General features: G+C 45.6%; 1 protein-coding gene across 3 annotated transcripts in view; it reads right to left on the bottom strand.

Moving 5' to 3' along the window:
• Window positions 1–15,137: 15,137 nt before the first annotated feature.
• The window catches only part of GLP1R (glucagon like peptide 1 receptor), a 32,861-nt gene continuing 21,343 nt past the window's right edge, over window positions 15,138–26,655 (bottom strand). The window contains exons 8-14 of one of the 3 annotated variants that reach the window (XM_036217580.1): window positions 23,555–23,615; window positions 22,962–23,031; window positions 22,750–22,838; window positions 22,269–22,407; window positions 21,298–21,339; window positions 16,357–16,476; window positions 15,138–16,157 (exon numbers count right to left, since the gene is read on the bottom strand). In XM_036217580.1, coding sequence (XP_036073473.1) covers window positions 16,089–16,157; window positions 16,357–16,476; window positions 21,298–21,339; window positions 22,269–22,407; window positions 22,750–22,838; window positions 22,962–23,031; window positions 23,555–23,615 — 590 coding nt within the window. In that variant the 3' untranslated portion in view covers window positions 15,138–16,088. Of the gene's footprint in view, window positions 16,477–21,297; window positions 21,340–22,268; window positions 22,408–22,749; window positions 22,839–22,961; window positions 23,086–23,554; window positions 23,616–26,655 lie in introns of all 3 variants that reach the window. The other 2 variants (XM_036217584.1, XM_016154323.2) reach the window with 2 other exon arrangements.

The raw sequence follows: 26,655 nt of genomic DNA, 5'->3' as shown, positions 1-26,655 counted from the left end.
AGCATACAGTCTAGCTGGCAATGGGACGGTGGACAAACAAGCAGTTCCAGTAATTGAGTGAGATAAGTTTTAGTTATAGGAAGAGTACTGAGGGGATGTTCTTATTAATCACACTATGTGGCCAGCTGACCCCCATGTGTTTCAGCCCTTGTTGAAATTCGTCTGATACGCATTGCTCCTTTCTCCAGCACTTTGCTGACTGGGAGTTCGGCTGTCCTTCAGAGTCATCCAATTGAACAGAAGGTTCCTTTAGCTTCTAAAGAAGTCTTTTCTGCCAGGACTTCTGTCTGAAGTGGACCTGTAGAAAGTATGGGAAACAGATGAATCCCTATTAAACATGCAAGTTTTGATTGTGTTTAAGATATATTCTTTTTGTTTTCTGATTTATTTTCTTAAGACTTTTTTCATTTCCTCAATATTTTACTTGGGCTTTCCATTTCATAAGAACCAAATACAGGGAAGAAATATCCTTGATTAGTGTAATGCCCAGGGTAATAAGCATTGTTCTAATAAGCATTTTAAAAATGTAGAACTCAAACTTTCCCCTAAAACGAATTGCCTGTAAGTCTGAATTAGGAACAGTAGAGCCAGTTGTCAATTCCAGGAAGGTGGAGACTTCTTTTAAGCATAGATGAGACTCAACTTATGAATGGACCTCACTAGCATTCATTGAAGATGTAGCTGTTTTTTAATAAGGTGGAGCTTAGATTGCCTTAAACCCATCTTTCATGGGGTTTCCTGGGAAAGGTTGTCATCTCCCTTTGCTCACCTCTTCCCAAAGTTTGCACAATGACAGCATTAACTTCTAGGAAAAGTGGGGTGTGAACCAATTAAATGCTTGCTGTGGAAGAGACAAAAGGACCATATGTATTTGCTGCTCTTATCAGACCATTAAGCTTTAGGTGCAGCCTCGATTTCCTGAATTTAAAAAGGCCTATTGATCTGAGAAGTTCCACTCAGGGCCTGCCCATTAGCCCAGCAAGCCACTTTTATTAAAGGCTTCTGTCATCAGAGGACCTGAAATCCCAGAGCTGCTTTCAGTTCCTAGGATAGCTGTATGCACAGGTAAAGTCGTTTCTGTCCGAATTGTACAAGTAAATTGGTTTTTGCTTTTAGTCATATTATTTAATCTTGCCTAGTCACAGGGGCTGTTAATGAACCTCTACTTGTATAGCTGGAAGGGACCCTAAAATGCCATCAAATGTGTTCTCCCCTGCCTTGGGTAGGGCTGCGTTTATTACTAATTTTTTTTCTCCAGTGATCCCTAAAAAAAAGAAATTCAGGTACAAGATTCAAGCTCTTCTTTACTCCCACTGCCACCCTAGGATATTTCTTCTTATTCTAATCTCCAGAACTGAATAAATCACTACTCAGTTCTCTCTCTTAGTCCTCTGTGTTCTTCAGGCTAAGTCATCTGAGTTGTGTCTCTAGGAAATCGCTTCCATGCTAGCCCTGACCCGTTCTAAGGGTTCTAGGTCTGGGTGGAGGTGAATGTCTATCCCCTCCTTTTGGTGAGTGCAGTGACCTTTCTCAGAAGCTCTGGAATTTCACCAGTGATGATTTAGGCGTCTACCTTTAGTGCTATTATTAAGATTGCGCTTTGAGTCTAGGAAGCCTTCCACTTTTGACTGACCTGTACATTAAGCTCATGAACTCTAGACAAAAAAAAAAAATGTAGGAAGTTATACAGTTGATCCTCAGTTGAGCAGAAGAAAGTAAAATTCTAACTGTGTGTTTTTTGTTTCTTGCCACTCACACTGTTACTAGCAAATATTTGTGGGCACACTGGGCTTGGCGCTGCTGGGGTCACGTAAATGAGCTTCTGCAGTCTGAGTCCACAGTAAGAGCCAGGACGTGGGGGTGGGGCTGGGATGACTTGGAGCATCTTGCCACCAGGGGGTAGCATAGAACGGCCGCTGTAAGTCGTGGGTCCCGTCACACTTGATAATTTATGTAGTTTAAAAAACCCATTGGGATATTTATCTGAGCCACTTGTGCTGCTTTTCAGGTATTCTTTTCACTTTAAGATTCACAGAGGAAAGGGCTCATCAGAGGTCTTGGGAAAATTCAGAAAGCTACCAGAGTGATTTGTACAGTTTTCAATACAGCGCTCCTCTCTAGACTTAACAGGAAGCATTGCAGTGGAGGGCGTTAGCACTGTGTTTCTGCACATCTGAGCTTTGTTGCGGGTGAGGGGGAAGACTAGGAACTTACACAGGGGCAGAGAAACTTGATCCCTAAGCCAAAGGAAGTAACATTTGAACTGTATGCTTTGGTTTCTGTCACACATACTTTTATTTCACAACCTTAGAGCACCGGGTTAGAAAAGACTCGGATCTCACTCTCAAAAAGCTGAGAGAGGAAGCAAGGCGAGGACACAAAGAACGACATTATAAGGCATATAGCATAATACGATGTTTATAAGCATAAGTAGCATGTGTGTGTCTAAGAGTCAAAAGAGATCACTTTCAAATCTAAATTCTATTCTACGTAGGATTGTCACTTTTATATGAAAAATACTGAGTTCTCTTAACAAGTCAGGGATGAACGTTTTGAAAAGTGTGTTCTGTAGAGCACCTGCATTGGAATCTTCTGTGGTAATGTTAAAATGAGGTTCTAGGGTTCCACCCAGACCCACAGACTCAGAATGTCTTGGGGTATGACCCCGAGAATCTGGACTTTAGCAACATCCCTGAGTTCATTTCCAGCTCACTAAAGATCAAGAGCCAGTGACATAAATCACAAATATTTAAATAGGAAGAAAACTTAGGGTACATTAGATCCAAGCCAAGAAAGGTGGATTTGTGTTTTAAAGGGGGGCAACAGAGTTTGCCATTTTTCAAACTGTTCATTCAGAACTTCAAAGCTACAAAAAAAGAAAAACACATATGGCTTTGAAATGATGAGGAGCTAACTCCAAAGACTATGGTAATTAAAGGTGCTTTATTTTTGAAGTTTTCTTTAAACACAATTATTACAAAAAGAAGCACATGTTCATTTTAGAACATTTTGGAACTATAGAAAAGAATAAAGTATTTTATTTTTGCACACATATGTATTTATTTCAGAATTCAAGAAGTACATAAGATAGACAGTGATAAAATCTCTCCCACCATCTTGTTCTTTCTCAGGCCCACAAATGATAGCATACTATACACTCTATTCTGCCCTCCCCCTTTTTTTTTCTTTTTTAGGCTTTTGGGTTTTATTTACATGCATTTGAAATTTTTATATAAGAGAATGCCGCGATCCAATTATCATGTTTAAAATATCATCTGGGTTATCATGTAGAGAGTGGATTCTGTCATTCATCTTCCCATCCTTCTGTCCACGTACCTGTTCACCCATCTATTCATTTATGGAGCCCCTAATCTATTTTTTTTTCCCCATTGGTGAAGTGTTTATATATTTTACGGCAAAACTATTGGCTTATGAAGTATATACATTCTACTTTTTAGGTTCAAGTGGAAGGTTTTAATTTAGGGAAACCAATAATATTAATAATCGTAATAATTAAAAACTAACAGAATATCCTAAAAGTCAAAACAACAAAAATTACAAATATTTTAGAAAAGAAACCAAGTAAAACCTATAGCCATTTGTTTCCAGAACAAATAAGCTATGGATTCATCAGTTTAACAGTTCGGAACAGCATTTTACTGAATAAATTTTTTTACTGAATTTATTCTTTCATCAATGAAACCGTTACAATCCATAAACATGACCAAATGAGGCATAATGACCTCCCAACCAGCACCTGCTTTTTCAGCTTATATGAATTTATCATATCTCTCCCTATCTATGTGTCCATCTTCATTTATCTGTCTGAGGGTTTGGGTCTTGATGTTTTTTTGGCAACCTTTAATCTATTCAAATTTTGTCAGTTTCATGAATTTTCTCTATAGCAAATAAAACATTTATTTTTCTGGTCCAGTATGCCATCCAGGGTCATGATTTCTTATTAAGAGAATCAAAAGCTAACATAGTATCTCCCGTGGACTTTGCTGGAGTACCTAATCTTTGCTGGGCCTGGTGGTAGGCTCTGAGCATAAAGATAGAATGTAGTCGAGGTGTCTTTTCTCTAGGAGCTCACAAATAAATGGGGGAGGAAGCCTGTAATCAGACACTTAGAGTACAGTGTGAAAAGCACTATGAGAGTGTGATGTCTAAACAAGAACAGAGCATAGAAAAGGGATACTGAAACACATAGGGTCAGAGAGGGCTTCCTGGAGGTGGTGACATTGTGCTCTGCATTCAAAGGAGTATCACCCCTCAGGGAAGGAGGAGGCAAGGAGGTAGCATTTCAGTTACTGGAAACCAGCTGGCAAAGAGGTGATAATCATGATGGAGAATAGGATGTTTGGGAAAAAGTGATACATTCTGAGGATTTTATTTTTTCCCACTAATTATTTTTTATATATTAAAAGCTATTGATTTGGGTATATTAATATTGTACCAGATCTTGCCTTCTAGTGAATTTTCCTAGTAATAATAATGGTTTTTCAGTTAATTCTCCTGGATTTTCCACATAGATAATTATTTTCAAATAATGTAAAATTTAGCTTCTGTTTTTCCAATTTTTATACCTCATATTGTTTCTACTTATCTAATTACACTGACTAGAACATCCAGGAAATCGTTAGGTCAGAATAATTGTCAATGATCTCTTTGTTTTGTTCTTGACTTTAATGACCATGCTTTGATATTTTCCCATTAATGCTGGCTTTGGTTAAGTGGATAGATAGATAGCTTAAGGAATTATTCATCTATATTTAATGTTATTCAAAGCTTTTTAAAATTTTTCTTAAATTGAGAATGGATGTTGAATTTCAAAAAATCTCTTCTAGTGTAGTGGAGATTATGTGATTTTTCTCTTTGATCAATTAATGTGGTCAGTTATATTATAGATTTACTTATATTAGACCTTTCTTTTATTCTCGGAATTAATAATCCCTGATTGTAATGTGCTATTTTTAATATGTTGATGGGTTCTGCTATTAATATTTTTATTTCTATTTTAAATAAATTTTTATGAGATTATAATATTTTTGAGTATTTTTTCAGATTTTGGAATATATAAAAACATTTTTAGGTCTTCGGTACAGATTGTATCTTTTCATCATTATAAAAAGCCATCTTATTTTTCATCTTTATCTGAATTTAGGATTGAGACCCCTGTTTACTTTTTATTTGCATTTGCCAAGTATGTTTCTGCCTAATCTTTGGTTTTCAGCCTGAGTCATTTTTTTTAGGTATATTGCTTGTATATAGAACATAGTTGGATTTGCTTTATAATCCATTATGAAAATATTTTCTTTCAATAGGTGAGTTTAGCTCATTTATATTTATTGAAGTCTCATTTATCTTATCACATTTTATGTTAATCTTTCTATTTATATTGCTTTTTTTTTACCATGTGGTCTCTGTTTTTTTATTTTTTGTTTTGTTTCCTTTTGTGTGTATCTGTTTCTTTTGATAATTTGGAAAACTTCAATATCCATTCCTAAGTTATTTTTTCACTTCAGTTATTTTATCCTTCATTTTAGGCAGTATTTATTAACATCAGTATTTATTAACATCTTGTCAAAAAATGAATGTAGTAAGCTTGTATTTCTACCTTCTATCCATTCTTCAGTACTCAGTTCTATTGACTGATTGATTAATTGATTAATTGATTGGCTTTATAGTTTTAAATTTAATTACAACCTATTCCTTGATTTATTAGCCTTACAGTACTTTTACCTGTGACTATGAAAGGTGAGGAAATCATCAAACCTGTACTGCTTTATACCTCCTATCATTTTTCCTTTCCTTATTTTATGTGCTATGTAATTAATATATTGTTAAGGTTTATAACATCTACATTCTGTTTTTTAATCATTATTAGTTTTAGTCTTAGTCCTATCCATAACTGATTTTTTTCACTTAATGATAAACTGAATATATTCTCACGTTATTCTCCTACAATATTGACTTTGACTGCCACATAATATTTCTGTATGGATAAATATACCAATATTTATTTAGCCAGTCCCCTGTTATTAAACATATAAGTTGTTTCCAGTGCTCACTAATATGACTAGTATGAACCAGGCTTTGAAATTTAAAACCGTATTTCCAACTATTGGAAAAGAGCAATTAGAGGCCAGTTCCTATCAGGACAGTGGTCTCAAATTGTAGTGACCATTCAAATCTTCTGGGACTCTGATTAAAATGCAGATTCTGATTTTATAAGTCTGCCCAGGACCTAAGATTATGCATTTCAGACAAGTTCCCAGGTGATGCTAATGCTGCTGGTCTTCGGACCACACTTTGAGTAACAAAGTCTTTGAAAACATTGTGAAATTTTGTGTCTGTGGAATTTTGCTTGAATGAAAAAAATGCTAGAAAACATAGTTTGTACCAGTGGTTCTCATTGTGTCTTGTGACACACTTTAAAATATTAGGTTCATATCAAAGTAATTCATAGCAAACCATTATTATTTGTGAATGTTCATTTTGTAATTTTATTAGTGAACCAGCAAGATTACCCTTATGTTGTAAATTAATTCACTTGCCTGGGCCTATTGTGGACATGTCCACAGGAGCTGATGAGGTCTGTACGTTGCTATCACATGGGGAAAAAGGCTGAGAACCTGGAGACCAGCAAGAAAGCAGAGGTCAGATGGGCACCCTGGAGTGACTTGATGAAAAGAATCTTTTGAACCCCAGTTCATAAATGATATATGCACTCCTAACCCTTGGAGGTATATTTTATGTTTGGTGGGTGGTTGGTTGGTTAGGTGGTTTTATCCTACCAGGTTCTAAGTGATCTGTCCCTGCGTGCCTCCCCCAGTCGCATTCACCTCCTTCATGTTCATCCTTCACAGGTATTTGACACACATCTTCTGTAAAGGGCCAGACAATAAATATCTTCATGGACCATACTGTCCCTCTTGCGACTACTCAACTTTGCCATTGTAGAGCAAAGGCAGTCGTAGACAACATGCAAACAAATGGGTGTGCCAATAAACTTTATAAAACCAGTTGAGGGGGCTGTAGTTTGCTGACCCCTACTCTAACACACCAAATAAGCTTCTGCTTTAGGATCTTTGCACCAATTGTTCCCTTTGCTTAGAACTCACTTCCTCTAGATGATCCTAGAACTTCTTTTCTACTCCATTCAGATCTTTCAGATGTCACGTCATCCAAAAGGCCTTCCCTGACCAGCCAGTCTAAAAGAGCACCCTTCCCCCCAGATCTCCATGTTCTTTTTTGCATCTCCCCTACGGTAAATACTTCATCTAGTCACTTTACAAATAATATTGATTACACTTTGATAATCCCTAAAGAAAAGCATACGTGTTTATAAGCAGAGTATTTTTGTACATGTAGCAGTTTATTTATAGTGGGCCATCTCAACAGACAGAAATACAGTTTGTTATGCAGCTTGTTTTAATCATATTCTTTTCAATGACTTTCCCTTGTGATTTAGACAGAGTTTGGCAAGTACCAAACATATTGTGTCAAATAGCACAGGGCGATATGAAAGAATTGCTTTGTTCTAGATTCTCATCAATGAAAAAATAATGTCTTTTGTTATCCTGGCTCTTATGGATTACAACAGTTTCTGCCCCTATATGTAATTTTCAAAGAACTATTTATGGCAAGAGGAGAATTTCCTATACAATTTGCATGTTTCTTTGAAGCAGAGGAAGCCTCTTGGCCTAATGAAATGCTGCTCAATAAAGGGTGAGTAGGGCAACTGGGAAAGACATTTCCTGGGGAAAGACGAACAACAGGAAATTCTTATTAGGACATGATAGCTTTGGAGGATCCAGCCTCAAGGAGGAGAGAGAAGTCAGATTCTGAAGAGTCCACACAGGGTGTCGGTGAGCTTGCTTTCAGCTGCAGCCTTTAGAAATCTCCATCAGTGCACGGTTGTAAGTGCAGCTGAAGAGAGTCTCTCCATGTGGGTGGGTGATGCAGAGGGTACGTGAGCCCCACATACTGTTATGGAGATAACTCCAATTTGAGAGTGCTGCTAGGGTTCAGGTGGCTTGGCATACTCGAAGGGGGTCTGCAGCATGGATGCAGAACATCTCAAGGAGCGTTGCATTTCTAAGGCGAGGAGTGAGTCCAAGACTAACCCAGTGAAAGCCTGAGAAGCAAAGAACACCTCTTGCTAGAAGAGGGCTGTACCTGAGAAGCAGGCAGAGTTCATGGCCAGGAAAATGTGAGAGCATTGGTTGCAGTAGGGCTGATGCTCCACAAATGGGGCATCTTTTCTGGACTTCTAGCCCCATCATGCTTTGGCTGGCAGGCTTCATGATCTCTACCAATTTCTAAAAGAAGGTGTTTTTGTAAATACCTTATGTGAAGTGTAGTGTCATGGATGTTTTCCTTGATTGCTAAGAATACTCCAACATAGTATAATTCTCAATGTAACATGGTTCTTATAAATAATGTGAGTGTGCATGAGGTGTCTTTTTGTCTGTGTTTTTAACTGTACCTTTCCAAAAGATGCTGTCGGAAAGATGAAAAGAGCTTAAGGGGTTTCATTGTAAAATGGCATCTAATTGGTGGGAACCAGCAGGGTTCGATAAAACTATAAATTCAATTTCCTAGGAATTTTGAAGATTCTGAAGCTTTCTGGAGAGCAAAATATATGGTGATAAAACACCCATCTTTTTAATGCAAAAGTGTACATAAACGGTTATAGATTCTTGAAGAATGGACCTAAAAAGTAACTGTGGCCTTTTTGTTGTAGCTATTACATTTGTTTCATTATGTTCCCAAGTCCTGAACTGTGTTTTTAATTCTATCTTAGGTCATTGAAACTGAAGTCTTCTGTAAACATTATTTATTTCAAGTCCTTGCTCTTTTATCCTGGAGATATAGAAAGTTAAAAAAAAGAAGAAATTGCTTGCCAATCTCCTCCAGGTGTTATCAGCCTGCTTCGGCCCCTAAGCAGTCCATCTCTTGTCTTGGGACCACTCAGTATTTATAATTCTCAGCTATTGATTTTGTTCTTGGAGGTTGTAACACAGATAAATTCCAAGGTCTGTTGGTCCTACGTGAGGAGGAGCCACAGTAATTCATTCTGACCCTGGTGCCTTGTGTCAGTGGGGGAAAAAATTTTTAACTGTTGGATTTACTCCAGGTTGTGGGCCTTTTTCTAAAATCATTTTATTAGTTAATATGAGTCTCTGACCCAAAGAGAATAATTAATCACAGTTTGGGATTAGAGAACTCTTCTAGGAAACAGCTCAGGTTTGTGGAAGAAGGAGTTAATAACACTGACCAAACAAGCAGCTCCTTCCTTGGCTCCCTCCAGCCTGCCGCTTGTAATTCTTTTTCCCACCCCTGCAATTTCCTTCTCCCTTTTACCGCAGCTCGTTTTCACGTTTAAACAGGCTGCTGTTTTTCTTTATTTGCTTTTCTTATATTCTGGCCTCTTTATCATCTCTTTACACCTACCTTAATTTATACTCCTTCCTTGTCCCAACATCAGCTCTATTTTCCCATTTTCTCCAACTACCTGGCAACATTTGTTATCCATTCCAGTTTATACTGCCTGGGTTTTCCCTCCACTCCTTCTGATAAGGGAGACCCCACTGTTTTCAGTCTTTATCATGAGTGTGGTTAAAGAAGCTTTGGGAGGTGAGGAGTAAGGGAGATTCCCAACCTTTGGGAATGCCAATACAGATGGTAAATGAGTGAGATCTTTCACAAATTCTATGTGGAATGCAGTTATCCTTATCTGTGGGACATCAGTCACTCAAAGGTGGCTTTATATGGCATGCAAACATGAGTGAGTCCCAAGGCCAAGAATTCTCATTCATTACTCCCATGAGCAAGGCACCTCCCCTTACCCTTTCTTCGCCCTGGGGTTAAGTCCTATTAAACTAGAGTGCACTTTCTTCTTCTGAAGTTACATCTCTACCTGACTTACAGGGTCCTACAAATGTGGTGGTCATTTCGGTTGACCCTTGATGAATACGAGCGTTGGGGGCACTGACCTCCCCCTCCCTATCAAAAATCCACATATAACTTTTGACTCCCCAAAACCTTAACTATAAGTCATCCCTCCATATCTGCAGGAAATTGGTTCCAGCACCCCCACGGATATACCGTATTCCACAGATGCTCAAGTCTCTCATGTAAAATGGTGTAGAACAATGCGTATAGTCAGCCCTTTGCACCCGTGGCTTCCTAACAATGGATCAAGAATACTGTTTTTTATTCGTAGTTGATCGAATCCATGGGTGGATTCGAAATCCAGGGATAGGGAGGGCCAACTATATATTTATCAATAAAAATCCCCATATAAGTGGACCCATGCAGTTCAAACCCATGTTTTTCAAGGGTCACTTGTATTGGTTTGGGCATGGGGAAGGGAGAAAAAGCTCTGAGCTCTGTCTTGCTCCTGCTGAGAGTAAAGGAACAGAAAGATGAGAATATCAACAGGGAAGTGAATGGAGTCAAAAGCAAGGTTGGTGCAGATGCACTGAAGTGCAGATACTCTGTCTGTGGATGATAGGGATTGACCACGTTCATAGTTTGCTCTCCGAGTGAGAATTGTGTTTGAAAGGGACAGTTACCACAGCTTGCCCAAAAAAGAGGTATATTTTAGGAGACTTCGGGTAAGTACGTTAATCTTCTAACGGGGTAATTGAAATGGTAGAGGAATTAGGAAGAATCTGGAATTCCTCTGCTCTTCTATATGAATGAACTGCAAATCTGGAGAGCAAGAGAAGATTTAAATTGGTGAAAAGTTAATTTTTCTAATGATGAATCTCTAAACAGCAGCTCCTTTCAAATTCTGTGACCGCTTTGCAAACGAGGTGCATGCTTTTATGACATTTTTTAAAAAATAGATTTAATGGGCCGAGTTCAATAAGACAGGGATATCGAATGAATGAGTGGAATTAGAATACATCCATTTGGCCATCAGTCATTGTTTAAGCCACTTGACCACCCAACTTCTCTAGTTAAATGACATTGCAGTCCCAGTATAAAGGCTGCGATGGATAAATTAATACTTGGTAAGTACTTTAAAGGTGAAAATCACGGTATGAGTAATGAGCAAGGGTTGGGTTTTTTCCCCTCCTTGTCCTGGAAGCGGCATCTTTTGTGTTTTCCCACTGCATCATGAGTCACCTAGGTTGACCTTGCAGAAAACCTCCTTTCTCAAAGAGCAAGAGAGGAACAGTAATGATAGGCTTTTATTTGACTTACAAGGCAAATCAGGAAAGAGCCGCAATCTTTTCACCTCTGTACAAGGAATTATACACCATACATGTTTGCTACCCATAGACACAGGTCATATTTCACATGAATTTATACATGAAGAAACTGCACAAAAATTGATGATCTTGTTTAAACATTCATGAAGAACAAACATTCCCCGAGAGCAATGAAGACAGAAATTCAGCTTTGGCTCTCCTATGAGCTTGGCTCACCTCTCTCTTGGTGCATTTAAAGATCTCCACAAAACCCCCTCCAAAACCAATGGGATGTTGAGGTTTATCTGCTTTGAGGATGTGATTATTTTGAGTGGGAGGAGTTTAGAAGAACTGTAGATTTGGAAGTAAACTGTGAACTGCTTGGCAAGACCCAGCCCTGTCTGTCTGGGGAAAATCTGGCTCCTCCTGAGCACCCTACTGGCTCCCCTGCAAAGAAGCCAACAACTTGTTCTAGGTTCCAAACTTTGCTGGGAGCTCTTTTCTCCTCATATCCCATCGTTCTCATTTATCTATGTTTTTCTTCTGGATTGTTTTGACAGGGTGATAATTAGTCATGCTAGATTGTGTGGGTTGACTAATTACTGATAGTTTTGACAGGCCCCTTCAGAAAGATTGCATAACCCCAGTGTAAGCCAGGATCCAAGCCACTGGTTGCAACAGCTCCTCACTGCTCCAGAGTGTGGAATATGGCGCATCATTCTAAGCCCTAGAAGCACCTCACTCTCAGCTGCATCCCTAAATTGGTCACAGTTGAGAGAAGGGCATTCCCAGCATGGCTAGCAGGGTCACCTCTTACTGAGGCAGCAGGGGGAGGAGTGTGGGGATGCTCATTGTGGGGATGGAAGGGCGAGAGGAGGTATTGAGGGGTAGGAGGAGGTTGGATGCATCACGGGGGAAATCACCACTGCTGGATGAGATCCTGAAAAACTGGCTAAATGGCTAAAATGGCCAAAAGGAGGGAAAATGCTCCCCTTTGATAGATTTAGATACAGGAGAAGTCCAAGAGACTTCGAAGAGTTAATGTGAAAACAATTATTCTTATCTGTTTCCTGCCATTCTGTATCCATTGAAAGAGCAGAAGTAATTATAGATACACTGCTGCATTAAGTGTTTGAAATTATACTGCTTAACAATGCTTCCTGACATGGACCTCCTCACGGGGCTAGAGAGCTGGTTTGCGACAGCAGGTTAGTGTAGGGGCACGATGATGATGTTCGTAGAAGTTTCTTACACTGAGGCATTTTGTTTCCCCAGAACATTCGTTCCAGAGAAAAGAAAAAAAAAGTTAGAGTTTATATTAATTTGGTTTCTGTTGAATATTTAGCATGTCGTTCACATAGTTGTCTTAGCAGAGTAAGCTGACATTTTATTTGAGGGCTTTTGTAGTTTGCTTCGTAGAAGCCAAAAGCAGGGTCAGCACTGTAGATTAGAATCAATTCCGTGGAGGGAAAATAAACCTTTGCAATATATTTTGCCTTCCCTGAGCACGTAGCAGGCATTAGCAATAATGGGAGCCCTGTCTGTGCATGGAGAGGAAGCATCTATCTCCCAGGCTCGCACCTATTCTTGCCCTGGGTTCTGTGGTCCCACAACCTTCACAGTGGGTGGGATGATCTGGATTCATCATCTCCTAACTTTATGCTGCTATGCACAGGACACACACACACACACACACACACACACACAGTGTTCTTTCCTTGTGGAAAAGACAGGAGAGGGAAAGGAGATGGAAGCTGCTGAAACATGGCTCACAGCAATGAGGTGAGCAAGCCTTTCTGAGCCTGGATGTGAACCGGCTCTACCTGCCTTTGGTGGTGGCTGTGCCATCTTTGTTAAGCTAAAATTTCCCAGTTGACTGGTCTTCTCCACCTTCACGTAGTACTACAGAAACAAAGGAGAGGTTCAAGGCCCTTTAAAAGGTTCTTTTAGTCTACTCTGTGTGACTATCAGTACTTCTCCAACAAGCACAGATGCACAGAAAAACATTAAGACAAATCATTAAAAGAGCCCTGGATTTGCTGTCAAACATGGCTCACTTGCTGTTTCTATGCATACATGTGCTCTTATGCACTAGAGACAGAATATAGCACACTTTACTCCTTCTCTTGGCGATATAAATCATCAAGGAGATAGCACCTTCACTATACATTTGCTCCTGTTTACTCTTTAATGGAAACTCCAGATACACTGCTGAATTTTACTCAGAGTATCTTGTGTGGCCACCATTTATAATTTTCACCTATCCTTCCCAGAGGCCTTACTGAACTGGGAGGCAGGAGTTGGCCTGGGTTCTAGCCCATCTCAGCCACCATCCAGCACTGTGACCTTGGGCAAGTCACCTCTTCAGGCCTTGCTCCTCACTTCTGTAGATTAGAGCAGGGGGATTCCCCCTGGTCTTGAGTCTCCAAGAACTCCACTGGTGTGGTTTTCAGCAAAAATTGCATTGAGGCAATTGAAAATCATGCCCACAACGTGGAAAGTTGCTTTAAAGGGAAGGTAACTTTTCAATGTGTAGTTTGTTTTAGTTCCATGATTTAGTACTGTGATTTAGCTCCTCCAAAGATTGAAATGATTTAAGCCCCTAAAACATCTGAGGGAGCTGGCCAGAGTGCTGAACTCAGCCCTTGCTGGTTGCACAGCTCAGAGAGTCCACACCCTGCTGGTCAGCAATAGGACTCGCAAGACAGATGCAGACAAGAATGTTCTCAGCAAGCTCCAGACTTATGGCATCAGACATATAAACAGCTAGTGGAATTTGGAGTACATTTCATTTGACAGTTCCCAGACCTGTCAGAGCTATTTTTACTTAGGAGAGTTTGGGAATAGTTTTGGAGAGAGTGCAGTGCGGTTCAAATGAATATTAATAGTGTGGATCTTGGAGCAAAGAAAATATTTCCTTCAGTTCAGCAGTTGGTATGTATCCAAGAAGGAAAAAGTTCCTTGGTGTTAAAAAGCTTGGTGCATGGGGGTGTGATGAACCTTCTGAAATCAGGACTCACCTGTACCAGTAGGAAAAAGAACTCTGTTTACAGTTTAAAATAAATTGAGCATCCCAAGTGCTTCCTAACTAAACACTTTCTCTCCACAATTCTTCCCCTCGACAATCTATTTCTCACAGATAATGTCAATGTGCCTTTGTTGCTGTGCAGTGTATTAATGATTCTCAAAATCTTCCAGTTTATCCAAAACTGAAACTCATGCACCAGAGCTGTACCCCACCCCCCCACAACCCACCGGTGCTCACCCCCCCCCCCTTCCCCATTCCAAAGAGAAAGCCAAATGAGTGATGCCTATGGGGGGCAGTTTGCCCTAATCCTAGGGGAGCCCCTCTCTACATTTTCTCCACCAAGAAGGTAGGCTGTGGAATTCCTTTCTTTAGCGTGGGATCCAACTTCCCTATTAACATAGACACAACTCTTCACCGAAGCTGAAGTATAAGAAATTTTCTACTTGATATGTTTTATGTCCCATTATTATTTCTCCTGCACATCACGTGCTTCTCTAAGGGGCACAGGAGGATGTGTCTGGTGTAAGGTTTGTGGGGAGGTTCCCCACCACTTAAAAAGGAGGAAGAGGGAGAGATGGACTCATAAAGGAATTCATCCAAAGCCTTTCCTCCTGCCCTTCCAGCTGGGACTCCCAGGAGTTTTCTCTTGCCCTGGAAATTTCCTTTGCATCCAGGGCCTCCATTGCCAGCCTCCCGGGTTGGCTGTTTCCCTTTTATCTAGGTCTCTGCGGTGCAGCTACGTGTCTGCTTTCTCCTCATGGCTGGGACAGGATTGATAGGTTTCTGCTGCTCAGTATTTACGGGGTGAGACTGGAGGCAGGGCAAACACTAATTAGCTCAAAGTGTAGAGGAGTCCAATCAATGACTACCCCACTCCCCCAAACAACATCACAACCACCACAACGATTTAGTTCTTATTTTCACCAGGGAGGAGAAATCAGAATTGCACATTTGCATATACAGACTATTCACAGCCATGAAGGAAAATGAATACAGTCTATACAAGCTCCCAAGTCGGGGGGATTTTAAGGGAAGAAGCCGGGGCAGGGGTAGCCTGCTTCCATAGTAACAGTGGGGACTGGCAGTTGCCCCTCAAGAGTCTCTTCTTGGTCACATCCCCTAAAGTTAGCACAGCCAAATTCCCATGCAAGATACATAACCTGGTCAGAAATAAAAGGTATTTCCACAGCAAGGTGGAAGTATTCTCTCTCGGCCCTCTGGATTCCCAACAGCAGCAGGTAATCTACACCCTCAATGTAGATGTTCCTAACGTTCCCCAGATGAACCCCAGAGGATATGTGAACATCTCTAGAATTCAGACCTCACACCCAGGGCCGGGCTTCTCAGTGGTGGGCCTGCCATGGTTCCCTGGGCATGGCAGGAGCAGGCACCAAAGCAACCCAAATGCCCAGGGGAGAAGTAGGCACCCAAAGGAAACCTTTGAGCACCTTTTCAATGGTCACCCTCAACACCACCCACAACCATTTCTAGAAACGGCCCACACAAAGCCCCCCAGAGAGGCTGCGTGGTGAGATGAAGGGGGCAGGCTGAGGGAAACAACCCGGACATGTGAAGAGCAACCCTTAATGAGGCAGATGGGGGTGGTGACCCCAACCCGAGGCAAGCAGTGTTGGCTCGCATTACCTAAACCCTGTTTGGCTAAGGTTATATCAGCTCCTTTCAGAACTACCTCCTCTGACAAGCCACAATTCCACTAATGCGCCATTGACCTTGAGTTTGAGTCCGGGGCTGATTTGCTGCTCTGTCTGGGGGAACCCCAGGGGCCTGTGGCTTAACGGGAAGAAATCCTCATTTTAGCAGCAATCGTTTTTCCTTTCCTCCCGCCACAGTGATCAAATTAGCATGCTGCTTCTCCTCAGAGAAAATGTGTCCACAGGTCCCAGGAGGCTCTGCTCATTTGCCTGTTTGATGGGTCGGGGAAGGGGAAGCGGGGATGTATGTGAGCATGTGCCCCTCCCTTCCCCTGCCCCGAGAGAGTCCCCCACAACCGCCCCAACCTGGGATGGCCACCCAGCCAGCAGTGGGACCACAGGGAGGGCAGGTACTGGAGTCTTAGCTGCAGGAGACCTGGCAGGTGGCTGCATACACGCTGCTACCCACCGTGCCCCCGCTGCTCAGGCTGCTGGTGGGACACTTGAGGGGCTTCATGCTGCTGTCCCTCTGGATGTGCAAGTGCTCGAGTCGCCAGCGTTCCCAGCTCTTCCGAAACTCCATCTGGACCTTCCATGGGAAAAGGAGGGAAACAAAAGCCATCATGCAAACCAACTGCCCACAGAACGGCCCCGTTATTACATTAGTAGGGAAGGGAAAAAAATCCGCTGCATTATATCAAGAGACACAAGTCAAGGCCTTCGGGCACCTAAATTAATATCCCAATAAAATTGTTTATTGTTGTCTCCTATTTTCCGCCTCTCCTCAGGAGAGAGATGGGTTTGATGATTTAATTGGTTTCTTCCATCTCTAAACTCTGTGACTCAGCTAAGTACTTTTTACAATCCATCACAGCATTATTTAACATAAGACAAGGAGAGTGAGAGAAATGCAGGGAGATGGGAGATGGGAGACAGAGGAAGAGGAGAGAAACGTGACGTTAGAGTGCAGCCTCTGGGTTTCAGCTTGGGCGACTGAGAAGAGAGGGAGCACACCTGTAACCTTCATGATGCCCACATCAGACTCTTCTAAACTCCCCGAGGGCTTTTATCCAGGTCCCAGCGCCTCATGGGGACAAAGAAGGATGGGAGGAAATGAGACTAAGACTGGTAGCATCAGTGATGAGGGGGCTGCAGACAAGGGCTGCTCAGCCTGGATTTGAATTAATCCCACCCAGGGACTAGTCCTAGCCCATGGTGGTTCGGCCCAGGTGAGTTCAGCCAACCATAATCCCTGCTATGCTAGGCTCAGGCGTCCCATCAGGAAAAGACTTCTCAAGAGGACTGATGCTTCAGGACCAGGTAGTTGGGTAGAAAGATATACATCCAACTAACACTGCGGAGCAGGGAATCACTTAGGGACTTGTGGTAATGCCACGGCCCCTCGTGATGGCCAGTGAACTGGTCCCCCAGGGGGGCCACTGCAACCTGCACAGCTAGCCCCGGGCAGCTGGAGTGCTCTGCTCTCCCAGCATAAGTTCTCTCTGCAGAGCTTCTCTGATGTCCCCCGCCCTTGCCCACACTGGAATGTCCAGGGCCTGAGCTCTCCCTTTCAGACCCTGGCCACCAGGATGGCCAGCTGCCAACAGCTGTAAGCATCACACTGACACTTGCCATCAGGTCCTGTATACATACCCCTCTTCCCCGTCTCCTGCGAAGGCTGTCATCCATCTAGCTAAGCCCATCAGGATGCCTGGTGTGGCTACATGTCATCCCTTAAGAGAACTTGTTCTGCACTGAGCAGAGCAGAGATGTCCAGAACCTGCCAGCCAGGATGGCCCCAGTATCTGAAGCAGTGCTGTGGAGCCAGGCTGGGGTGTTGGGGGCAGGTGAAGTGGACTCCACGTATAGCCCCGCTGCCATGTGCTAGCTCGTTGCCCAGCTTAGCGAGTGTGGTGTGGACGCCGACAGCTGGGATGGGGACACCTGAAGACAATGATGGCCCTGCTTATGCGGCAGCAGAGAGGCCCATCCTGCCCCATGGCCCTTAACTGGGGCAAGGGTGGGGAGATGGTAAGCTGAGGCATGCCCATGGGAAGATGCCTCAGAGACTGAAGAGGTTTCATGGGTGCCAACAGGAGATCGGACAGGACCAGAACTTCTCAGCACGCTGATACCGGTGTCCCCTCTGTCCCCATCTCCCTCAGCATTTTTCTGAACCTCCGTCGCAGTCCCCGTGATAACAATTGTTACTATTTTAGTTAACTTTCACAGCAACCCTGTGAAGTAGCTCCTGTTATGATTCTCCATTTAAAAGTGAGGAGACTGTGCTGTAGGCGTAAACAATTTTTAAAAAATGAGGACTCGTAAGCTGACAAGGTCCTTGCAATCCGTGAGGCCGACCGAGGGTTGCCTCACCTAAAAAAAATAATTAAAATAATAAAATAAAATAAAATAATAAAATAAAATAAAAATAAAATAAAATAAATTAAATAATAAAATGAAATGAAAGAAAATAAAATAAAATAAATAAAATAATAAAATAAAAAAGTGAGGCGACTAAGGTGCAGAGTGTTTAAGTATCTGCACCTAGATCAAGGCTGACTCCAAAGCTGGTCTCCTGACCACTGGCCCCCTGCCTCCCATGACTCTCTCAGGCGTCCTTGTCTCTGGCCGGGTCTCCCCAGGCCTCGGCTGGGAGTGCTGTGAGGCCGGCACCACGTGTGCTGAGCACCATGGCTCTGGGGTCGAGAGCCACAGTGGGAAGACAAGAGCTGCCACGAAACCACCCCAGGCCTCCTCTCTCCATCAGCAGCCGGCGCAGGCCTTGGCAGGCACGCGGGACCAATGTCCAGGCCATCTTTTCTCTTCAGGTCACAAGCACCTGGCATTGCCATGGCAACCCTGGGTCTGGAGAATGGTTTTGTGAATAGAGGCCTCAGCCCGGGAACCACGTGTACTTCGTGACGTGTCTGTCCTTGTGCCTGGAGGAGCCAGGGCACGAGGTGTCTCCAGGAGAGTTTAAAGGAATCGGGTTGTGCACTTAAACAAGGCGGCCTCACTGGGCCTCTGAGCAGTGCTCCCTGGACCCCATGACACAAGCCTGGGAGAGCCCCAGGGGAGAGGCCAGAAGGGAATCTGGTAATTCAGGGAATTCAGGGGTCAAGTTATTTGCCAAAGGAAAAGCGGGATATGTGCCCATCTCTCCCTCCTTACAAAGCTGGGCCAGCCTTGGTGGGGGGCAGGCAGTGAGGCAGGAGGTAACACGTTGACTGGGCTTTGAGAAATGGAATCAGGAGAAGAGACTGAGCCAGGGTCCAAGTGATACTCTGCACATAAGTGGTAGGGAAGCCACCGCATACGTGTGCACAAGTGGGGGTGTAGTGAGCGTGTGATGCCAGCATGGCTTTGGGGAAAGGGGAGTCCGAAGTGGGAAACTGGGGGCTGAGGGGGGTAGAGAAGGTGTGAAAGTGGCAGCAGTAGCCTCATTCTCTCCTCACAGGCCTCTGTTCCCAATCCCTGCCACCCTGCCCCTGTCCCCTGGAAAATAAAGCAGCAGAGCATAGGGCCACAGAGCGCATCGCCCATCTGGCTGAGAACCATTCCTGAGGGAAACGCCACCCCTCTGAGTGTCCTCTACACTTACCTTCCCTCCTTCCTTGTCTCACCCCACTCTGAATCTGGCCAGCCCTCTGAGACCTGCCCATGGGAACAGCTAGAAGATAATAAGGGGCCACCCTCTGCCTGGTGCTGCCTCTGCCTCCCCAGCCCAGCAGCCCTGAGGCATTAGCAGGACCCCCTCCCACAGCCTGTTAAACTCTACCCCCTTCTAGCCATCGAATTGGGGCTATTCATTTCACTTTGCTGAGCCTTAGTTTTCTTGTCTATAAAATGGGGACGACATTTGCTATACAAGCTTGGATTTAATAAAACACTTGAGCTACCTTATACACAGAAGGTGCTCAGGAAATGTCGTGTCCTCTCTTTTTAGAGACCTGAAGCCCACGTGCTCCGAGCATTATTACCTCCATTTTGTAGATGAGGAAACTGAGGTTCAGAGTGGGCATGTAAGTTGCCCAAAGTCACATAGCTCATGAAGTGATGGGGTCTGGATAGGAGCAGAGCTCTGACACCAAAGACCGCACCCTCGCATTTCCCTGCTACATTACGTTGCTCCCTTGAACAATCTCACAGCTCCTTGAAACACCAAGATCCCCATCCACTTATCGCCCCATGTCCTCCATACCCATAGCAAAAGTAAAATTTACATTAATGTGCTGACTTTTAAGATCTCTAAGCTCCAGGATCCCGGACTCCATGACACAGAAGCCACTCTTTGACACACAGTGTCCCTGGGTCCTCTGAGCTCTAGCCCCACTGATGAAAACCCTTACCTGGGCCTGAAGAGAGTTAAGAGTCTTTGGTTTCAGCCCGCTCCTAGACTGTGGGGTACGGGGGTGCCTACATTCTTTTTCCTGCGAGGGGTTAATCCTCTTGTGGAAACTTCCCCAGGTGGCCCTGGTGCTGCCTGTATAACTATAGTTTGTTTTCCCTTCTGGAAAGAATTGGGAGAGTGGGGACTGTGGCGTGTGTGATATCCACTTTGATGGCTTGGGGTTGCTCCTACTCCAGCACAAAGCTGGGTACCTCAGAGCAAGGGGCCTTCCCCAGGCACCCACAGAGACAGCCTCTCCCCAGAAGCTGACAGCACTTCAGGTGCCGTCCTGCAGGGTCAGCAAGAACCAACCCTCTCCTCCCAACCCAGCAGCCAGAAGGCCACCAGAGGAACTTGTCCCCTTTCCTCTGGTGGCCAGAAACTCTTGTCTGGCCACACATAGAACAGGGTGCTTTCCTCTTTCGGGTAGAATTTATTTGAATCCTGGCTCTGCACCTATTTCCAGGACAAGCCTGGGGCATGTTTCTTACTCTCTCTGCTCTTCAGTATTCTCACATGTAAGAAACAGGAACACTGAAACCAGAATTTTAGCCTGGATTTTGTGTGTGGGAGGGAGGCTATGACAATGGAATGAGTGATTATTAAAACCCCAAGTCTGTGACCTGGGTGTTTCTGTTGAACCACAGTGTAACAGTCACCACCACCTGTTCACTCAGGACCTCCTTAACACGGGGCTGGGTCTTTCCCAAGCTCATATGTGATTAGAGTATGCTTGTACGTGTGTGTGTGTGTGTGTGTGTGTGTGTGTGAGAGAGAGAGAGAGAGAGAGAGAGAGAGAGAGAGAGAGAGAGAGAGAGAGAGAGAGAGAGAGAGAAACAGAAAGACCTATGCACAGAAACAAAAATACATGGACAAGATGCCGCCTCAACTCCAGTGCCACAGTTGGGTGAGTAGGGGATTGAGCTAAAAAGACTGATGAGAGTCCCCACTGCGCAGCTCCAGAACAGCCAATGGTAGCAGCCCAGCAGGGTCCCCACATCTCTCCCCAGGCCTTACCTCACTGTTGACAAAGCAGTACAAAATGGCCACCATCAGCCCCTGGAAACGAGAGTCATGTCAACGGGGAAGAAGCAGGAGGAAGGTGCCCACAGTCAGGCCCTAAGTCTGAAGCTCCTCGGGGGCTCTAGCACCAGCATCCCCATCCTCCAATTGGGCGGCCCCAGAGATGGGGCTGGTGGGCTCCTTCCCCTTTCCTTTTTGGAGGAACAAGGAGGCCTCTTGCTCAGACCTCCCCCCGCCCCACACACACCCCTTGAGGAGGCCTGACCCAAGAAAGTACACCACCTCTCTGACTGTTGGGGAATTTTCCTGCCTCGGCCTCATTCATTCACTCAGGAGACACAATGCTCCAAAACTATGGTGTTTGCGTGTGTGTGTGTGTACCTGTGTGTGAGTGCACACACATGGGCCCACATGCTGGTGGCCATCCCATAAGCCTCCTGAGGGGCTGGGACCAGTTTCTTCTATTTCTTGTATTTCGACACCCCCACTGACACTCACACCCCTCAGCATCATCTAATACTAGTGGAGAGGATCAATTCTTGGCTTTGGAAACTACGTGACCCTGCTAATCTTGTTTTTACACCTCTGAGCCTGTTTCCTCCTCTGTATAGTGGGGTATTCCTGCACGCCTCCTGGGGTTCTGTGACGATCACACGCACAATGTGTGTGAAGCAGCTGGCAGGGCACTCATCACCTGTAGCGGCCCAGCAGACGGCGGTGGCAATGCCAAGCTGGGTGCCCACAGCTACGCCTGGGAGTGCTTCTTGTCCAATGTGCTTATACAAGAGACTGGCCTGGGCATCAGGACACCTGGGGATTCCAGCTCCAACTCTGCTCCAACCATGTAACTTCGGGCGAGGGCCACTTCCCCCCCCAGGCCTCATGCCACCCATCTCTGTGGTATAGGCTGGTCTCTGCCCCACCCCCACTCTGAGACTTGAGAGTGCCCCCAGCTGTGAAGTCACCTGGAAGGAGGTGAAGGAGAGCTCTGTGAGCAGCTTGATGAAGCGCAGGGTCCCCCGGGCGTGCTCATCCATCACGAAGGCGAAGATGACCTCGTGGGTCCCCAGCAGGGGGATGAGGGTCAGTGTGGACTTGGCAAGTCTGGTGGGGGCGGGGTGGAAATGTAATTCTGCACCGTTCCCACGGACTCTTCTCCCCTTTCTGTACCCTCAGCCCCCACCAAGGCCTGGCATCTGGGTTACAGACACCCTCACATTCCACATACTCTGATACAGGCTGCTTGCAAGGGAGGAAGTACAGGTTGAAGCACCCCCAGAAGCCCAGGAACTGCCCAGGTACAGGGGTGAGGGCAAGACTTGGAGGCCCATGCCAGGTCTGCATGGGAGAAGGTCAAAGTAGGGTTCTGAGCTCAACAGCCCAGGATCTCTGTCTCTGAGGGAAGGCAGGGCTGAGGGTGCCTCGCAATGCCAGCTGTCACATCACCTGCACTTGATGTCTGTCTTGCACATGAGATTGGCTTTCAGTTTGGACACCACAATGCAGATGACTCGGATAAAGATGAGGAAATTCACCTGCAGGGCAGATGGGTGAGTGGCTGGAAGCCCTCTCGAGATGCTCGCTCTTCCCTAGTCCTCCTCCCAGCACCACCCCAGGCCCGTCAGAACTCCCCCTCCCCCGCTCACGCCACCACTCACCCCAATGGCAAAGAGGATGGGCAGCCGGATGATGAGCCAGTAATTCATGTTCGAGTTCCTGGTCCAGCAGCTGGAGGGGGGAGAGAGCCACACACACAGGTACCCAGCTGGACACAGACTCCAGCTTGCAGTGCAGGCACAGGGGAGCGCAAGTACACATGAGCATACGAGTGACACACACCTTGCCAAGAGGAGCTACCCAGTGACCAGTCCCACAGACCCACATAGAGCTCTTGTGGCCACACACACAAACACACACACAGTTCTTAAAACACAGTCACACAGAAGGATGCACATGGCCCCTTCACAAATCTATTAACAGCCATTTGTGTACCCGACATCCTACACAAAATGACACATTATTTACAATATTACAGAAGAAACTGCAGTGGGACACCACACGCTCCGTCAGGCCCCGCACCATTTGTCCTCATACGATCCCAGGGAGGGTGAGGAGGGTAAAGTAGAGAACTGAAGTCATAAATTAAGCTCTGGTCCCTCAGTTTATCCTCTCAACAGGTCATAGCCACACACTCCAAGGAGTTTGAAAATGGGGACCTTGGCACACTCACCCCTCGGAGTAGGACACTCACCCCTCATCCTCATAGAGGTACTTGACAATGCCCCAGGGGATAACAAACAGCAGGGGAACACCTAAGAGGGGAGAGGGAAAGAGAGAGGGGGAAGAGCGGCTGGCAGGCCTGAGCCGCCACCACGCATACCCAGAAGCCTCTTCTACCTCCGGCGTGTCTCCTTGCCTGGCCCCAAACCACACATTTTAGCAGGTATGAAACTAGGCTGGTCTGGGGACATGAAGAATGGAGGCAGCAAGAACCACCCCCACCACCTCCAACTCTCTGGACACTTCCTTAGAGAGAGCTCCCTACCACATGGTGGCTGTGTTAGAGTCCTCACCGGTATGCTCCTCCCACGGGCCAGGCACACTGTCTGGGTTTGCCCCCAGGGTTCTGGCTGAGACACAAGGACACAGACCACAGACAACCTGAGCAGCAGTGAGAAAGGGCCACGAGCAGGGAGGACATGCTGGATGAGGTGGTAACAGGCTAACCCTGATGCCCTTCCCCCACTGCCTTGGTCCCACGTGCCCATCCCAGTCAACTCTTTCAGGCACCGGAAGCCCCATCAGTCATCCGTTCCCTGGCCACATGCACTTGCAAGTGGCTAGGCAGAGCCTGGAGTGGAGATAGGAGCCTAGCCTTGATGCCACAGCCCAACTAACTGTGCACAGTGGCCCACAATAACAACGACTACAAGAACAGCAGCACTTTCTACTTGGCTGGGACTTGGCCAGGATGGTAGCGGCCTCTAGGTCGGCCCCCAAAGATCCTCACCTCCTGGTGTTCACACACTGGCATGGTCTATATATCAGGATTGGTCTGTGTGACCAATAATGCACAGCCGAAGTGATGGTATGTCACTTCTAAGATTAGGTTATAAAAAACCACCTTTAAAAGTTAGAAAAGGCTTGTCTTAGGCTCTCACTCTCTCTCCTCCCCTCTCTAGGATCACTTTCTCCGAGGACACCAGTTGCCATGTCATGAGGACACTCAGATAGCCTACGGTAGGGTCCCTGTGGCAAGGAATGAAGGCCTGCAGCCAATGGCCGGCATGGTCCTGCGCTTCCTGCCAACCCCATTAAGCCTTGAGATGACAGCAACCCTGGATGGCAGCTTGACTACACCTCTGTTAGAGACCCTGAGCCGGGGGCTGCAGTTAAGTTGAACCCAGATTCCTGACCATAGAAACTGCGAGATAATAATTGTTTTAAGTAGCTAAATTGTGGGGTGACCAATACAACTGGTTACTGGTTCCTTGAGGGTAGAGCCTCATTCAACTTCAGAGCCTAGGTACTTAGCTCACCCTGAGAGTTCAGTGTGTTTGCCAACTTAAAATTGGATTGTCCATCCTCACATGACAGATGGAGTTGGATCAGGAGCTCAGGAGGGTACAGGTGGGACTGGAACACAGGCTGCAATCCCACGCCCAGGCCAGCCACCCTCAACGGCTCCCCGCACCAACTCTCTCCATGCCCGTCTGTATTGGTGCCTCCCTCAAGGTTGGAGGTATGGGTGTCTGGCAGGTAAAAGTGTGCATGTTAAGATGTGTGGACACGGATGTGTGTGTATAGAAGGGGGCACGTGTGCATGCATGTGTGGCTTCAGGGGGCTCTCCCCCAGCAACACATTTCCAGGGCAGAATCCACTTTATAGCCTTTCCTGCCACCATCATCGAGATCCTCAGCACATGATGTCCACTCAACAGCAGCTAGGAGCAGCTTGTATGTCTGGAGCTACTGTGCTGAATTGTGTAGACAGGGATGGAGGAAGCAGAGAAGCTCACAACTGACCAGCATTCTTCACCAGATGACTCTCTCTTTGGCCATTTATTTTTACACAAACCAGACCTCTCAGCATCCATGATGCTTTTGTGACAGACCTTCATGAGACTGGACAGGGAACAGATGCCCTCCAAAGGTCCCAGTATATAGTACAGAGCCTGCCGCATAGAAGATGCTCAATGAGAATGGAATAGAATGAATGAATGATGAGGGAGACAATGTTTCAGTGAGAGAAGGGAAGTTCTCCAAGCCAACTCCATGAGCCACATGTACAGAAAGCTACTTCTCGGGTATCCCCAGCCACATGCAATCCTTTCTCTCAGAGACCACAGTCCAGGACTGAGGGGCTCACTCATGTTACCAGCCAGATATGGTGAATTTCATTCACTTATCAGCACCTCCTTAACAAAGGCTTCTTAAAAACACAGGCACAGCTCTGCCATGTGCAAACACTACCCACTCCCTGCTGGCTTCATCTTTCTCCCATTTAGAAAATCAACTTGACAGGCTGGAGGAAAAAGCTCAAATTAAGACACACAGAACCAGCTCCAAGAATTAATGAGGCCCTCATCCATCTCTTTCCTCCCTTCTGTGCAGCCTCCTTGTGGGGAGTTATGGGGGTACCCAGCCACCAATGGACTGCGGCAGCAGCTGACATGCCTTTCGGGGACTCCCCCAACTGTGCTGGAGTCCTAATTTTAATTCTTCTGCTCACACATGAAGCTAAACATTGTTTCCCAAGCATGCCGACTTAGGCTAGATGTCCTGGCATCACAACACAGCGCGTGGCTTTCTGTGACTCCTTCTTCTCTGTCCTTCTGTCTTTGTTGCGGTCTCTCTCTGTATCTCCCCACCCGATTCCTCAAAAAAGGATGCTCTGATTTGGGGCGGGGGGGAGCTCTTAGGTCCTGCGCTTGTGCCCCCTCAGACTCTAAGCCCTGAACCCCTAGGGGAGTGAGGCTGTGGGAAAGGACTGGCGCCCCGCCCCCATTTCCCACTCACAGACCTCAGGGGACTGTGTGTCCCCACCAACCATCCACCAACCACCCCCACTCCTCTGCACACATCACAACATCCCTTTGATTGTTTCTGCCCTCAGGTCACCATGGTGACAGGCACTACCAGTGCTGATGCCATTTCCCAGAATGAACACACATGGTCCCCCACCCTGAGGACAGCCTTCCTTCCCAGAGCTCTCCTCAATGGCCTAACCCCAAGCCCACCCCTAGTTAGCGGGAGGGCTCTCCAGCTGCCTGCTGCCTGTCTGCTCTAGCGGAATGAAGAGGCCTTGGGAGAACAGGAAGGCTGAGCAGGGGTGGGCTGGGTGCTGGGGGA

The sequence above is a fragment of the Rousettus aegyptiacus genome, unplaced genomic scaffold (genome assembly GCF_014176215.1).
Source record: "Rousettus aegyptiacus isolate mRouAeg1 unplaced genomic scaffold, mRouAeg1.p scaffold_m13_p_1, whole genome shotgun sequence".
Lineage (NCBI taxonomy): Eukaryota > Metazoa > Chordata > Mammalia > Chiroptera > Pteropodidae > Rousettus > Rousettus aegyptiacus.
Note: the sequence above shows the minus strand (reverse complement) of the source record. Positions and strands in the feature narration are given on the sequence as shown.